The sequence below is a fragment of the Enoplosus armatus genome, chromosome 14 (assembly GCF_043641665.1).
Source record: "Enoplosus armatus isolate fEnoArm2 chromosome 14, fEnoArm2.hap1, whole genome shotgun sequence".
In the NCBI taxonomy this organism is placed as follows: Eukaryota; Metazoa; Chordata; class Actinopteri; order Centrarchiformes; family Enoplosidae; genus Enoplosus; species Enoplosus armatus.
In genome coordinates this window covers 16,319,942-16,336,919 of record NC_092193.1, presented here as the reverse complement: position 1 = coordinate 16,336,919, position 16,978 = coordinate 16,319,942, and the positions used below count along the sequence as shown (strand labels likewise).

The window sequence follows — 16,978 nt, the reverse complement described above, 5'->3', positions numbered from 1 at the left end:
GGGGTGAATTTAAAAGTCTCACAGCCTGAGGACAGAAGCTGCTCTGTAGTCTGGTGGTACAGCAGCGGATACTTTGCCAGATGGCAGCAAGGCGAACAGGCTGTGGCTGGGGCTGGTATTGTCTTTTAGTATCCTTCTGCTCTGCGATCTGAGACACCTCACCTCTCTGATATCACTGATGCTCGGTAGATGGGTACCAGTGATGTGATGTGATGATGGGCAGTTTTAGTTACCCGCTGCAGAGCCCTCCTGTCCTGGGCTGTGCACATCCCATGCCAATTCGTAATGCTTCTAGTTGGTATGCTTTCTATTGCTCCACTGTAAAAGTTAATGAGAACGGGTATTTTGCTCTCTTAAGTTTCCTTAAGAAGTCGAGCCATTTCTTAATGAGAGTGGAGATGTGAGATGACCATGACAGATTCTTTGTGATGCTGATGTGCTAAAATTACACACATTTTCATGTGAAAACGAATGAATTGCTTATATCTTTGTGTATTCTGCTGAAGTGATCGTTTTTAATCCACAAGAATTCAAAACAGTACTGAGCATGATGTGTATAATATCAAGTGTTTAAATTAGCACATAAATGTTACAGTAATTATAATAAATTAAACTAATAAATGAGTTAACGGACCATTCTTTGAGTATGGACTCTTACTAGCAAGGCTAAAAATGGTTTTGGGTCTTCTGAACTCTAATCCCACTTACTACTGCTTTTTGTGTGATATGTGTGTTGTATGTTTGCAAATATGTTTGTATATGTATGATTTTGCTGACGTGATGAACAGAGCTTATCTACAATGCTGTACAAAAAAGAAATTCTAATGACCCTGGTAGTGCAATCATAAATTTGAGTAAATTGCACAGGAAACTTGTGCATAGGGTGATATATTTATATGATAGTAAATCAACTACTGCAGATGCATTAAAGAAAGACAATCCTTAGGTCAAACATGGGTCTTTGCACATCTGTCAGTTCTCTTCTTCCACATTATCATCATCAAGGCTCCCACTGAAAGACACTTTTTTGTTCTCTGATTTTTAACCCATGAGACACATTCTTCCTTCCTCAGCAGATCAAAGAGGGCTGAGTCGGACGCCAGGGGCCAGATCAATTATCCCAGGCAGCCATTTCCACTGTCCTCTCTCCTTCTGACACACCAGAAAAATCTGGGCCCTATCAAAGGCTGAAGGGGCCATCAGCCAGCCAGCCAAGCTATTTTCCTCCGTTTTACTTTACTGCTACCTTCCACTGCTCATTTTCTTTTCCCGAGCTATTATCCCTTTAACCTATTTCACGTTATCCTTTCCATCCATCTTTCCTATTCTCTCAACCTTTAATCCAACTTCACACCATTGCTCAGTTTCAGCTTGCCATTGTATGCCCTTTCCATCCCCTATTATAACGGTCCTTTTCCCGCTTTATTTTTTCTCCCTCTTCCCTCACTCATGACTGTGCTATTTTGACAAATGTCACCTTGTAAAAAAAATCCAGGTGGCAGCTGCTCCCTCAAAAATCACACAGCTGTGTTTCCCCAATTTCTGGGTTCGCCCGATTAGACAGAAGCATCGCTCATGAGGATTGAGGGGAATACTGTATGAAACAAAATGAAATGAAAATTATTTTTAAGTGTCTAAGTGTTTAACACTCCATGCTTTGGAAAATGGTTAGCAATTAAATTAAATATTTTGTAAAGTAATGAAGATTTGTAGGAAATGGGCTAAAACATGTAAAAACACTGGTACAGTCCTTTAAAATATGACTACCTTTATTTTAATGACTCTATGGAAAGCTTTTACTAAGTGCTCCCACTGTTCTGGAGTTGAATGGACTCAAAATAATCTCAAAGAGATGCTAGAGAGAAAACGAAAGCGCTTATGAGAGCTTTTTTTTTTTTTACTGACAATGGATATAAAAGGACACAGAAGCCATTAAAACGACTGCCTTCTGTAATACTTAAAAAGATAAGGGCGAACCAGTTCTGTCATTCAGTCTGACCCGTGTGATTAAGAAGCCAATTCACTGCCTGCCATTTAACTGTGGCAATAATAAGGTTCAGAAGGACACAAAGATTTGTTGCGAGGTGAATTAATTCATAATTATTAGTAGGGCAAAATCCAAACAAACGTGAGAGGTCAGCTTAAGAGAGGAACAACATCGTTCATGAGAAAATGGCAATGTAGCATGAAGAAGATTCACTCTGTTACCAGAGAAAGAGGAAAAAGATTGTGTGCTAGTCATTGGTTTTTCTCAACTGTCCTTTCCACATTAAACATTCAAACCATCTGAATCATCCACATTATCAAGTAGAGGCTCACATTGTCCTCTTAACCCCTTTATGAAACTGCTTACATTTCCACAGGAAGGAATGTGAAGAGTGTGATCAGAGGTTGGGCTGCTATGTTCTGCTAAAAGAAACATTATAACTCATATATTCAAACACATTTAGATGCACAGAGAAGTAGAAATCTTCTGCAGTGCAGGAATCCAAAGTGAGAAAGCGAGCCTGATGAAACAGACGCGAAACACCTTTACTCTTTCACCATTTAAAGAAAATGTAACACCCACTCAAACTGTCTGATAATCTGCCAGCTGTGAGTCACCATTTCTTGACCTTTCGGGCTTGTGTGTGTGTGTTTAATATGTTCAAGATTTTCATTCTCATTCCTCCGTGATTTAAGAAAGATCCTTACCAGTTTCTCCTTGAAGACCATCTGTCTGAGCCACTTGAAATCCAGCGGTTTGAAAGCAGAAAAAACAAAAAGTGAGTCTTTTTCATAGTTTTCAGGCTTCTGGATAGCTCCCTCTGGATAGGTAATCCTGACGGTGGTTTTGGTCCCGACGTCTTTGCCATAACCACTTACTGGGGCTTCATTCAACCTGCCAGCACAACAAAAATGTCTCTGAGTGGAATTTGGGTTTAAGAAAAGCCCATGGCACAGACTAACCCTAAGTACCTGGGATGTTTTAATGTACACTTCACTTCAACTACTGTATGCACTTTAATAAGGTGTTCTTTAAATTAGGATATATCAAATATCACATGTAGGATTGTTTCCATCCTGTTTGTACTGTTTTGCCTTGCACACTATATAGTATATACACGATGCTGTTCTGAGGGACAAATTGTTCTGACATTTATACTCATCGCGTTTTGTTTTACTAAAGGTGTCGTCTTACCTCACTACAACATCGTAGTCGTCTATGCGGGAGCCCAGAGACTTGTTTGACAGGATGCCCCCGTTGCCCACAATGATGCATCTTTTACAGCTGAGACTACGAGGCAGGAGGGTCAGCAGTTAGTAAAAATTAAGACCTGGTGAACAGACAAAACAGGACTTCCTGTTGATGTGGGCGAGTAGCAATAATTACCTGTCCAGCTCCTCTCCAAGTCCGTAATTTTTTGTGGCAGTTAAAATGCTGTCTATGATTCTCTCTGCAGAGGGAAAGAAAAAAGAAATAACCACCATGAGAGGAAAGTTAAAGACACATTAAGTTGTCACCTATACAATATTAAAAATGTACTTTGCACTAAATGTAAATACTAAATGTATATAATTATATTATACGTTTGTGTATAAATAATTGTTTTCTTGGCAATGATTGGGAGACTGGATACAACTGGTGTCAAATACATCAAAGATACTGTATCTCGCTATCTTCAGGATCAGTCACCTTAAGCGTTCACTCCTGATGGAGCAGAGGTCTAATAATGAAAATGAAATATCTGCTAAGTCAAAACCCACGGCTATTGCTCCTTTAAAAGAAAAACTGCCAAGGACTTCAACATACCACTAGCGATACAGCAATCTAGGTGGTCTTAAGACAGTCGGAGGAGAGAACACCTCTCTCCGTTTATTCAGTCACAGATAAGGAGTGACCAATCAGCCCTCAGAAAGAGCGGTGATGGGATTATGGAGGGGGGAAAAAGGCTGCTGTGTTCCAGACAGACATACAGGGTTCAGGATGGTATGTGTGTGTATGTAGAAACTCTCCCATAAAAGCACTCAGGGAGGAATGCTGTTTTCAAACAAGCACATTCTCCTGGTTAAGTGGGCGATGCTGAGCTCGTCTCCCTGCGTGGCTAGCACCCCTCTGATCACAGGGGTGAGAAACGGGGATGTTTAACCATAGCACGCATTCCTGCCATGTTCTACGGGGCATTCTGCTGGAGTCATGCTTCCAGCATTAGATATTACATATATTTCCCTATTTTCCAGACCATTTTTAGGCCTCTCATACTTGTAACTTCACCTATCATAAACATCCCAAATGAGAAGATTCCATTGTAGTTGTTACTATCTTTGATCCACATTTGTAGTAATGTGGAAGCACCATAGAAGGACTACTTGGATTTGACGACTATGATGGCAGTTAATCATCTTTCCTTTATTTGCATATTTGTCTCCCTGCGTCACATTGTTCAAAAAATGAGAGGCATTTTCATTGCCCTCTCTACTTCACTTAATATAATCACCATATAGCACAAGAGAAACAGCAAAAGTGAGAGTAAAGGGAGAGTGGAAACAAGAGAGTTTAGACTGGGGCCTCAAAGCAGTTTGTAAGACATATTACAGCCCCATTCACCCAGGCTAACGATCCTAATGATTAACCTGCCGAGGAGAGGCGAGCAGAGCAACAGCCCATTGTTTGGATGTGGTGTCGATGTCTGGCGTCAAGCATCACCCCGAGCAGCATAAACACACGGCCGAGGACCACACCTGCATCCAAGCGGGTGAAAAGTGAAAAATCACAATGGGCAGGGGCTCTCTTCCAGAGGACGACATGGAAGCTAATTGTTATAAGTACCCGGGGTAAACATTTCAGCAAAGTATGTCTCGTGGTAGAGCCAAAGACGAATGGCGGTAGGTTCAGACTTTGGTCCAACATGGAACTCTTGAAATGACAAAAATCTTTACTGGTAACATAGAGGAAGGTCGGAAGCATCACATAGCACATAAACACAGACACATTGTTGGGAAGAGCGTAGCCTAAACAATATAAAGAATCGTGAGATGAGAAAACGGTATCTGTTAGGCCTGCATTTAGTGGGCTTTTGACTCAACATCAACTGCAACGGTAAATTACGACTACATTACGACTACTTTATCAAGGATATTGATGAGTGAACAATCCTGAAAAATAGCTGTAAGGAGCCCAATATCACAAATTAAAGTGGGTTTTACAATCTGTACAACATACTACACCCTCTGTCCTTAGACCCTTGTTTCAGATAAGGAAATACTCCCCAAAAAACCCTTGGAAGAAGAAGAAAAAATGGAAGAAACCTCAGGAAGAGCAACAGAGACATGCAATAAATGTTGTAGAATAGAACAACATAGTAAAATGACAGTATGGACAATCAGGATGAAACAATTATGGATTGTAAACATATATGAAGAATAGGAGTCCAGGAGGACGTTGAGCAACTTCAGGTGTCGGCAAACAGATACGACCTGAGCCACAAATCCTCACATTTGAGAGGCTGAAACTAGAAAATGTTTGGCATTTTTAAATTATTTATTAAATTAATTATTAATTATTAAATTATAAGTCTGTAATGATTTATCTATCATCAAAATAGTTTTCGATTAGTTTTCTGATAATCCATCAATTAATAAACTACTTGTTTCAGCTCTGAGGAGGGGCTTTTCCCTTCATGCCTTGTATTGCAAATTTCACCCACAACATAAACTACTGCAGCTGGTAATGATGCATGTCGTACCTGTCAAAGTGAAATGACAAAACAGTCGAAGGCTGATAGAAAGTAAACACCACTAAAGGATTTAATCATGATGTTTTTCATACAACACATTTAAAATAATTAAAAAAAAATCTCCAAATCTGTCCAAGCAAACTGAGGGACACCTCTTTAACTGTATAAGCCTCTAGCTGATTAACAACTTCATGTCAACAGCTTTACTAAGTTCCCTTTGGACTGCAGAAAGGTATCATTTAGAGAGAATAACATTTCATTTACTGAGAGAATAATATTGAACAAGTAATGCGCAATATAGCCTATTACTCAAATTGTCCGTTCGTTGACTGAATGGCATCCTGCAGGGCTGAAAAGTATAAAAGCTAAACGTTTTGTGTCTGAGACTGAATCAACACAGCTTTACTGTTCTCAGGCTATGCTTGATGTGTGCCAAAGATACCTCTTGGCAGAATAAAAAGTAAAAATAAAACTCCCGCCCACCACCACCACCACCACTCCATGTTCCCAATTTGGAATCCTTTGTGGCGTTCTATTCAAGATCCACACGTATCATCTCTCCACATGAGTAGCACTAAAAGGGAAACCCCACTGCCATCGCAGTCCGTGGAGAAAACAGAAACCAGGTGTGACACTCACCCAGGGAGTGCTCTTTTGATACTGAGACAGTGTGTGTGTGTGTGTGTGTGTCTGTGCAAGTGTGTGTGTGTGTTTGTATGACAACGGAGAACCTGCCAGAGCACAAAGGTAACATTCACTGTTCCTTCTGCTTGTACTGGAAAATATGTGCTGTGATATGAGCATGTCACTGAAGCCAGGTTAATGTTATCTCTTCAGTTCCCATGGCATTGTGTACTGGTGTGATATGTGAAGTGTTGGAGTACGTTAAGGTCAGGGAACAAGTACAAGTACAAGCACTGTGTGTGGACACATTAAAGTCGGAGTGTTGGGAGACATGAGTTTCCTGGTCCCAAGATAGAATTCATCTCGCAAACAAATGCACATCACTGATGAGGTTGTTATTATGACACACAGAAGCCTACGGTGCCTATATTGTCAATAAATGACTAGAACATATTCATACATTCTGACTCATGGGCATGGTACAATAAGAGTGTTAGAGCCTTGTTTCAGGCTGGTCAGAACGTTTTAACACTGGCTGAACTTGAGGCTGAAAATTGGCCGGTGTAAAAATCTTTTTCAGCATCAGTATTTTGAATCTCTTATTGACTCTTATTAGGTTTACCTTTCAACATTTGCAAGAAACTAAAGCCTAAAATAACTACAACTCAAAGATTACCTTTTGTTGGCTGACAAGGCAGAAACACCACATTTCTTTTAGTAGCAACCTAATTAATGTTCACCTGAAAACAAGATGAGCAGCAGAATATATGAAAAGTTCCTTAAATGTATCCGACACATTCAATGAACAGCTGTAGCATTCACCAGCTACTCGCTCCAAATACTGAAGGTCCTGATCCAGAATGAATTAGCTGATCTAATAAAAATGTTGATATGATAACAAATCAAAGTTCAACTGGGAGATTCTTAAATTGACATGAAGCGATCAGGTTTGTTGAGCAACAAAAGCGCACTCTCGTCCAGTGGTGTTACAGAGTGATGTGTCTTCTCACTCACAAACTATTTTTGTCGGGGTACAGACACCAGCTGCAGAGAGCACATTAACCAGACAACAGCCAAACTTGCAATTAAAAGCAATTAATTAAAGCAATTAATGGTGACGTCTGTCATTTGAAGAGTCGGCTAAAAGAGAAAAGCTTGCTGCCTATATATTATTGCTCTTTGCTAATACAAAAAAAGGTTTGATAAGAGATGTGTTAGTGTCAGAGCTTAAAGAATCTGGGTATTTTGCCAACCGGGAACCAAATTTAAAATGGAACCCGCTATCAGAACCCATTCCTCCAAACAATAACCGAGCAAGGGTGATGACAGAAGATAGAGATTAGGTCATTTCTTGCATTAAAAAAGTCTGCCGTTTAGCAATTGCTTCTGACATCTCCAATGTTGGACAGTCCATGAAAAAACCAACAGCCCCTGCTAGCATTACAACTTGCATGATAGCATACATTTGGCAAATACTAAAGGTGATTAAATGTACACTGTGATGGATTACCTATCTCACTTTGTCTCAACTCAGGAAAAGTAACAAACCTGAGGCAGAATATATTGTGCCAAAAACACCAGTCTAGCATGACATACGATGGAACATTGGAATTCTCCACCGCTGAACCACCTGAGTGAAACCTTGATGATGAAAAGAGCTTAAAAAAGAGCCACTATTTGGGACATAATAACTACCTTGGTTTCATACCTCTGACTCGCTGCACACATCTCTGATTTATTTTAGCAATTCAAAAGGAGAACAACAAAATGAGAGTTGAGTCAGAATATCAGGTCTCATAAGAGATGTTGACAGTTTGTCTGATCTGTTACATCAGTGATGCTACAAGCAGATACAGTATGAGAAGCCAAACTGCTGTCTGTTGATAAGTGAAGAAGGTTGACAGCCCTTAATTTTCATTTCATCGCTTGGACCCAAGTGTAATGTTGGCAACTTAGAACAAAACTGTAAATCATCTGGACAACATTGGAAACTCAAATCTGAGCTTGATACCAACTCAATCAGATGGTTTATTACTCGGAGATAAAATTCTGTACCATGCAGCCGCTGCCAAGCTCCCACACAGCATCTAATCAGCACTAACATCACATGCTCAGTGTTGGCTTTAACACAAGCATGTCAAAAATGTTCCAAGTTTTTATGTTTTTATGGACACCATCCTTCAGCACATTATTCAAGTAACTGATGGAGTGAACCGTTCTTACCTTGCGTTTTGAATCCAAATGGAGGTAAGTAATTGCTGACTTTTGCTAGACGTTTGAAGTTCCGATCAAGAAACATGGGTGCTGGTTTCATGAACCTGCAAAGAGACGGAGGAAAGAATGGAGGGAGGAAGAAGAGAAGAGAACATTTTCATCAGCTGAGCACAAAGAACAAGAAAAAAACGTGCCATGCTGTAATAATGCTCCACCTGGGACAGTAGTGTTAATGACCTGGGCAAGGTTTAAGCCACAAAGTAATAAACAAATTAATTAGTAGTACCGTCATTAATGTAATAGTACCCCCCCCCCTCCCCGGTTAAAGCCTCCCAAAAGAAGCAAAGCCTGCACACACATTAGCAAGGTAGCTAAAAACTAAGCTGGTAATAAAAACTGAGGGGCAGGGAGAGACACAGAAGGCGTAACCTCTCCGCCCAGGCCTAAATCACAGTTGACATGCGATTTTGATAAATGTGCTGAGACAACACACTCATGCCAAAACGCTTTTCCTCCAATGATCTGGGAAAAGACTGAATTAGAGTGGAGGAAGTAGTTCTCACTGTTGCCCCAGCTTAAGGAAAAACACACCATAAAACAACAAGTATCCAGGAAATTCACAGAGGTGTGAGCCTGACATATGAAATCCCCGTTTTCCCATGACAGAGAACAGACATGTTAAACTACTCCAGTGCAAAGTAAATCGTCCTGCCACATTAAAAAAAGTTATTGAGTTTGATATTCAAAAACACGTCTGTGACCAATGTTTTTATTGCCCCCTGAACTGCTAACTCCTGCATCGCCTTTTCCTTATCCTGTGTGTCTGTATAAGTGTGTGTGTGTGTGTGTGTGTGTATATCCCTCTTTGATTAATTGCAGCTCTAAAATCAAAAGAAGCCATTTCCTCTTAGTCACGCCTGCGACCCGAGTGTGGCTTCAGGATGGATGTGTGTTTTCATGACCTGCTGTCAAGCTGGGCGGACACGAGAGGAGAGGGAGACAGTCGCTCTTAACGTCTTTTTTCTGGCGTTAATATGCATGGAGCTCCGTGCGCTTCCATGTCAGACCCAAATGATCAATCAGGGGACACACACACACACACACAGAAAAGACAGTGCTAGGCCCGCTGGAGAGATCTACTGAGCTTGTGTGTATTATTTTGTTTATGATAGAAGACATTAAAGAGATTGTTGTCTCATTACCGGAAACCAGACCACCAGCGACATGACTATTGCATCTTGCCGAGGGACTTATGGTGTCCCACCACAAACACACACACACACACACACACACGGCTGTTCTTTCTCACCAACCATAAATTATGGCTCCCACAGCCGACAGACTACACTAATGGGCAATGGCATTTTAAACTGGAAACAGGAGAGGACACACAAGGAAGCACCATCACACTCGCTTATTTCTCAGCAGGAATCCTGGATAGCTTGTTACCACAACACTGCCATGGGTTCACAAGAACTATGTGGAGCTCTGAGGCACAATGACCAAACATGGCCGACATTATTGGGAGGCCTTCCGGTTAGCTTAAACCTCTTCCAAGCACCCTAATCAGTCTTTGATACCCTCATTATCCTCCAGTGTTAAAGCACGAAAGCAGAGTGAGACTAGAGAGGAGAGGCAGTAATATATGACTCTCTCTGCTCCCCACATCACCTGACAGGGGCACACACACTCAGAGACTTCTGTCCTGCCAAAACAAATGGAGATTCATTAAACCCAAGACTTCTGAGGCCAGAAGGGGTTATAAATAACACCAGACCATTGCAAGTCACCGAGCCCTGACCGACAGTCAGTCACTGACATCCTGACAAAGCAGAGAGACAGCGAGCTGCTTGTTGTTAAATAAAAAGTGAGGGCTCCCAAAACAGCCGACGCGCAGGGACGCATTGTACTCATTTCCTTTGCTAGGTCCATCTCTCACGGGAAATATTTTCATAACCGTGCCGCTTCAAGTTCACTGCCAACACTTGATTTAGGGCTCCAATACAAACAGTTTTGGGTAAAGCGGAGGGGAGGGGAGGTGTGGAAAATAAATTGGATTCTGCGGGGCAGGGGCTTCGGAGAAGACAAACACAGAGGAAGCAGGAGATGATTAGAGGGAGAGCCACAGGACCTCACTGCTAGAGGTTAAGTAGGTTTTCTCTAACAGCTGAACTGTAGGCCACACCTAGTTAAACAAAACGCTAACAAGGACTTCTAAATTGATTTGGTTTTTCCTGGTAAACATACAAAGCAGACTGAGATAAAGAATAGACAAGTTAACAAACAAGATGTTAATTGGTTGACTCCCTTTCACACAGGACACGATAAATTCCATGCAAACTCACTGCACGACTGTATACGTTCAACCTTAAACTCACGCATACAAACACACACAGACTTACACAAAGTGCGGCGTTAATCGTGCTCATTGACCTGTGTGTGACTGGGTTGAAGGTGGTAGTAATCAGTGGGCTCCCGGTGGGGATTCTGTGTTTTACAGAACTTTGATCCGACACGTGCGGCTGATTAGAGGAAGTCATTATGAGGGAGGACATTGTTAACACGTAGCCTCTCAAATAGGTAGAGGGCACTTCCACAAAAGTGCTTCGTCTGTCTTGTTAAGCAGTGCTGCAATTTACAGCTGACAGTGCAGCTGACGGTGTTGTTTGGAGTTGGTTTGTCAATTCATTCAAATGATATACTGTATATATTATGTCATATGCTTTGGATATCTTCACTTAAACACTGAAGGCATCTTATTTTTAAGTGTTTTGCTTTTAAACAGAATATTAGGGCATAATATCACACAAGCTGGTAGAGAAAGACAGTTTTATTAGATTGGAGGGTTGGTAGCAGGATTGTGTAAAGTGGGGGGGGGGACTTTAAAATGTAAAATGTTGAACTGGTATACTGTATTTTTTTTCTATCTAAAGCTATGAACGTAATTGTGCATCTTGAGGCAATAGATAAATCGGGTTCAATACTTATGTTTGGAAATGGTTTTGGCGAATAACTAGGTCAATGATTGCATTGAAGTGCCACTGGCTATTGTTCAGCAATGCAGTAAATTGCTCCTCCATTAGCTTAGCTCCAAGAATGCTGATGGGACAATGCCCTATAGATTGCGCTGAGATGGGCGGCGAATGGAGGCAAAGAGAAAAATCAAAAGAGCCAATGACATCAGAGAGAGCCGTGGAGGACTGTGTGGGCTGGGTACCAGGAAGCTCGTGATGAGTCAGGACAGGAAGCTGGTTGGTGTCGTTCATAGAGAAAGCCTCTAAGGCTCTAGGATACGATCGGAGAAAGATGGGAGACCTTGTACTCGCGTGACAAAGGTTCTTTTGTGCAACAGGGGGATCACAAGGACACAGTCGAGGTTTTGTGGTGGGGGAGAAGATGATAGAAACATGATTGAAACTGGGGAAGATTGCACAGGAATGTGGGAGATTCTCTGTTTCTGACTCAAAACCCTTTAGGCCAGGCTGGCTTGAAGAGTGACATCATACATCTTGGTATGTTGTATTGCAGCTTTAGCTTTTCTCCTGCTGACATCCACTCAAAATGATTTGTTGGTGAAGCTCCTGACTGTGTATGTGAAGTTCTTAAAGCAAAAAGGAGTCCGCCTGCATTTGATGCCTGTCCACGCTGTTACGTGAAATTATGAGTAATAGAGCTAAAGAGCGATTCCTTCTCACTTGGGATAGATGGTGGTCATCTTGGCTGCTGCATATCCAGGCTTGCACACTCCTTCGCTGAGGTTGCCATACTTGTATGCCAACTCTGGTGGCCTGTACGTTAAAAGAACAGAGGGAGCTATTAATCAGACACATCCTGATAAATGATCATCAATTATACTGACACATTTCTAATCCTCAAAAACTGAGCTTGTCAAACAATCTGCTCGAGAGATCAGCGCATCACCTGTGTGTGGCAAGACAAAGCAGAGGGGCCTTGTTCAAATAATCACACTGGCAGTGCTAAAACTAGAACCTCCAGATTACTAGCATGGTCATTAATAATCTGGTGTATGCCATGAATCTAGTTCAAATAAACAAGGAGAAGGGAGAGAGGCCCAAGTCTTAGCACTATGTGAGGCCTGAAAATCAGAGTTGGCAGGAGAAGGGGCTTGACTGGGGTCTGCTTGTGCACAATTTGAAGCTCTTCTATGCTAAATAATATATTTCAATATGCTAGAATGCTGTTCACTTGCAGCCTTAATTGGCCTCAGGCTGGTAAGTGATTTGGTGAGAATGAAATCTAGGGAGCATTTTCCATCAGCCAGACCACCAGTGGGAATAAATGACCCAAGTCACAAAACTAATTACTAGCTTTAAGATGAATTGCACTATTGTATGCATGTGCTCTTATGGAGTAATTAATTACACTGTAGATATAATGTAAGGAGCTGTATCAGATAAACTGAACCCATGTGAGAACCACCTTAAAGTGTGTGCTGACATAGTGCTTACAGCGTGAGTGCAGAGTGTGGACAAACGTGCCCTGCAAGGGTGGTGATGGCAGCATATGATTATTGCCTGCATGGTAATGGTGGGGGTTGTGTGTGTGTGTGTGTGTGTGTGTGTGTGTGTGTGTGTGTGGGGGGGGGGGGGGGGGGGGGGGTGGAGAAAGGGGCCTTATAATGGCAGTTTAGAGCAAGAGTGTCAAACCAATTCAGGGAATTATACACGTATCAACAGATGTGCTGACACAATGCAGCAGCATAATGACTCAATGTAGCATGTTCTCACCCTGACAAACCACAGCCGCTCTGGAATAAACGGGAAAAACACAAACTACCATCTCATTTCACACAAATCTCCTAATGTATTACTCAGACCACCAATTAAATATGTGCATTTGTCACCAGGTTTTGGTTAGGACTCCAGTGAAATGCTATTTGTTTGTTTAAAAAAAATCAAGTGAGATTAATTGGCCGAAGGTTTACTTTTCATGTTTCCCTATTGATCAACCAAAACCTGTATGAATAAGTATCCAGAGGAAGAAGCTGTAAAACATATCTATACGAATGGAGTCAAAGTCTAACCTAGAGTTCAGCTATTCTTAATAAAACAAGTTAGAAATATCCCACGCAGTACACGATGGAGAATTGCTAAACACATTACATTAAATGACAAATGTTTACTAGAAAGAGATGTACTCACAGTTTTGTGTCCAGCTGCAGCAGAAAGCCCTGCTTATCATATACTAGAAGGGAAAGACAAAAACAGAGATGGAAATGATCCGTTATCACGCAGGTCACAAATCACATTGATAGAAAGTATGGCATCTTTGGGGTTGAAACTTTATATAGTTGGATCATTAGCTCTGGTCATCCAAACTACATAATGTCAACTATCAGCTCATTAGCTGTAGTTGTGAGCAGCCTGTGCGTCTTTCACAGATAAAACAATATGGCGAATGTGAAAGAAAAACAAGCATTAGAATTAAGGATTTGTGACAAACAAGCAAGGTTAGGGAGAAGCCAGCCAAAACAATCTGTTGAGTTTAAAATAAAAAGTTAGAAAAGAAGTTAGAGATCACCTATGGACAACCAAAGAGGCAGCCAATAGGTGCCTGCTGAAGCGTTGAGGTTGAAGACAGAAGCACAGAAAACTAGGATATGGAGAAATGAGAACTTCACTTTAATGATGTCATTTGAGTATCTACTGCAGTCTTATATTTTATAATGATGATTACAGGGTCTATAAAAACACTAAACATGTAATATTAATTTCTGTCTGCAAAATGCTGTGCTACGTTTAGCATGAGCATTAGTTGAAAGTAGGAAGAGCGTGGTATTACTCCTGTGGTTGCGGATCTTGTCTTCACAGAGAAGCTGGAGGAGAAAGATAAAGAAAAGAACAATGGGAATGCGTGACGGCTGGCTAGGGGAGGATCCAAGCACTGCCCTGGAGGATGGGGACTTTGCCATAGCAGCCAAGATGGGTGAGTGTGTGTGTGTGCATTATGTTTCTGTAGAGAAGCATAAAGCAGCCAGAGGGCCAAGTCGAGGCAACAGCTTGGGAGAAATTGAAGCAGCAGGGTCCTACCAGTAAGACAAATGTTGGTCTGTGGAACTATTTTGCACCAAAACTCCTGCAGACTGCTTCACTGGCCAACCACTTGTTACTGAGCCAAGACAACAGAGGGCAGTGTTGTATCACACTGCAGCTTCATGTGGAGGATGATGGCTGAGCAGATGTTTAATTCTTCACTCATGGGTTCAGAATTCAGTATTATATCAACTAGTAACTGCTTTGAAACATTTAGCTTTCCCTGTTTGACAAAGTTGGCCGACTAGTTTTTGAAAATGTTGCCAGCTTCCCAACCCAAATTGCAGGGTTTAAAAAAGGTTCTGTCATTTTCTTTTAAATGGCGGAGGGACAACAAGGATGGGTAGGGGTTCGATTGGTGGGGCTGCAGATGTACCTGAGCCTACTATTCGTCCCACGGTGATGTCTGTTTCCAGCTCTGAAACACAAAATGGTCAGTTAGCACAGTTTGAGGTCAGTCTGTTATGGCAGCATTGGACTTGAAAATAAAGCCAACTGCAAATGTCAGACTTTACAGAGCAAGAAGAGGAGGAGGACGACGAGGACGAGGACGAGGAGGAGGAGGAGAAGAGGTTAGTAGCTTTAATCCCAGTAGGCTGAAGAATTATAACTCTGAGTCTCAATCTTTATTCAAAGACTGAAAGCCCAATGAAGTGGAAAATTAACTGCAGAAAGCCCCCATTGTGTTTTTGTGATTATTATGGCAGTGGTATACTGAAAGTTACCCATAAGGACTGAGTGAGTGAATGAGCACAAACATTTTTGGTAATAAAAGGGGAAAAAAATGATGAAAGTGGAAAAATGGAAAGCTTTCATTGTTGAGTTAGCAGAGATTTATATTCCATGGGAGGAAAAACTCAACAGCCCAGTTTAAAAATCACCCGCTTCACAATAGTTTGACAGTCACCCAGTATAAATGGGCAGGGTCTCAGTTCCTCTACCTGTAATTCTTTTCACTTCAGCCCCTTTAGTCAGGACTACAGTGGTCTCTTCTGCATCATTCTCTGAAAACAAAAGGGGGTTAAGACACTGAAAAAAGATCATCACTGTAGAGCTGTGGAAGCAACCATTAACCAAACAACTATTAATCAAGACCAAAGTACTCAGAATATATATATATATATATATATATATATAAAAATGTTTTCAACTCTTCAGCAAAACACAGACCGTGGCGACGCACTAAAACAGAGGCACACAAAAGGCAGACAGAAAGAAACCAAACATCAAAAGTTTTAATGCTGATCCTCCAATCTACCATTACAGAAGTGCCATTCAGTAGCGTAGTAACAATACAGTACATATGTTAAAGAATCTAAAATAATTACTTATTACACAAGTCTGTCTTCTGTAAAAAGGTGTTAACAGCAGTGACAGACCCACAGCAAATGACTGTGACTTACTCTGAACATGCTTGAAGCCCTGTTTATTATGCTAAGATTTTGGCAACTGCTACACATTTCCATTTTGCTTCCCCTTTCAGATTAATCATTATAATTTGTTTTAACAAACAGATAAAAGCTGAGGACCTTTAATTAAGAAGAGAGTTTGCTTCAAACAAAAACCCACACAGGTTTTGGAGAAGAAAATGAAAAAAATGTCTCTCTCGCTTCCATTAAAATAATCAGAGGACAGCTGCCATGTAATTTCGTCCAAATGCCGATGATTAAGCACGACAAAACTACAAAGCCCTCTTCAAAACAGAACAAGTACAACAAGTGCTCCTTGTGACGAAAAGACATAAAAGGCATAAAAGTCAGCAAACGTAAAATTGTTGTACAAAAATGTGCTCTTTTATAATAGGCTGCAAGCACAACGCAGCCTCTCCGTGTGAGGGCTCCAGGCAGATCAAATTCCCCCAATTAGTAAACCTCAAACTCTGTTCCAGCTGAAACTGTATAGTCGTATCACCGATGACTTCAGCTCTGAGACAAGAGGAGGCAATCCCTGATGTTGAAAACCACGCTGGGGTCAGGAATATTTAGAGCCCATTCCTTGAGCAACAGCTGACCTTGCTGCTAGTTTAGCTCTCAAAATGACGGGGGAAGGGGAATCCCACTTAGACAGATCATGTATCTTTATAGATTTATGAGCAAAGTGTAAAAACATTCTTCCGGATATATTAAGACATACACAGGATCACAATTAGTAAACTGGATTTATCTCACAACCTTCACCATGAGCTATTTCAGTGTTTTATTTTAGAAAAGCAGTTCAGGGGTGAAATCGACAGGGTTGAACGTTCTGGCTTGTTGTTCTACTGCTGCCATGTTAGCAGCTTGGCTGGTGGACCACATTCATTTCTCACCTTGCAGGTGTTAATTTCAAGTGTGATTTAGCACCCTGAGGTGGTGTTCCTGTTACTATCAG

The 16,978-nt window shown here is 41.3% G+C and overlaps 1 protein-coding gene across 1 annotated transcript in view; it reads right to left on the bottom strand.

Annotated features, from left to right (window-relative positions):
• st3gal3b (ST3 beta-galactoside alpha-2,3-sialyltransferase 3b) overlaps positions 1-16,978 on the bottom strand; it is a 35,709-nt gene that overhangs the window by 11,940 nt on the left and 6,791 nt on the right. Inside the window, exons 3-10 of the mRNA XM_070918535.1 lie at positions 15,550-15,612; positions 14,985-15,026; positions 13,718-13,760; positions 12,251-12,343; positions 8,565-8,659; positions 3,374-3,437; positions 3,182-3,277; positions 2,695-2,881 (exon numbers count right to left, since the gene is read on the bottom strand). Coding sequence (XP_070774636.1) covers positions 2,695-2,881; positions 3,182-3,277; positions 3,374-3,437; positions 8,565-8,659; positions 12,251-12,343; positions 13,718-13,760; positions 14,985-15,026; positions 15,550-15,612 — 683 coding nt within the window. The remainder of the gene's footprint in view (positions 1-2,694; positions 2,882-3,181; positions 3,278-3,373; positions 3,438-8,564; positions 8,660-12,250; positions 12,344-13,717; positions 13,761-14,984; positions 15,027-15,549; positions 15,613-16,978) is intronic.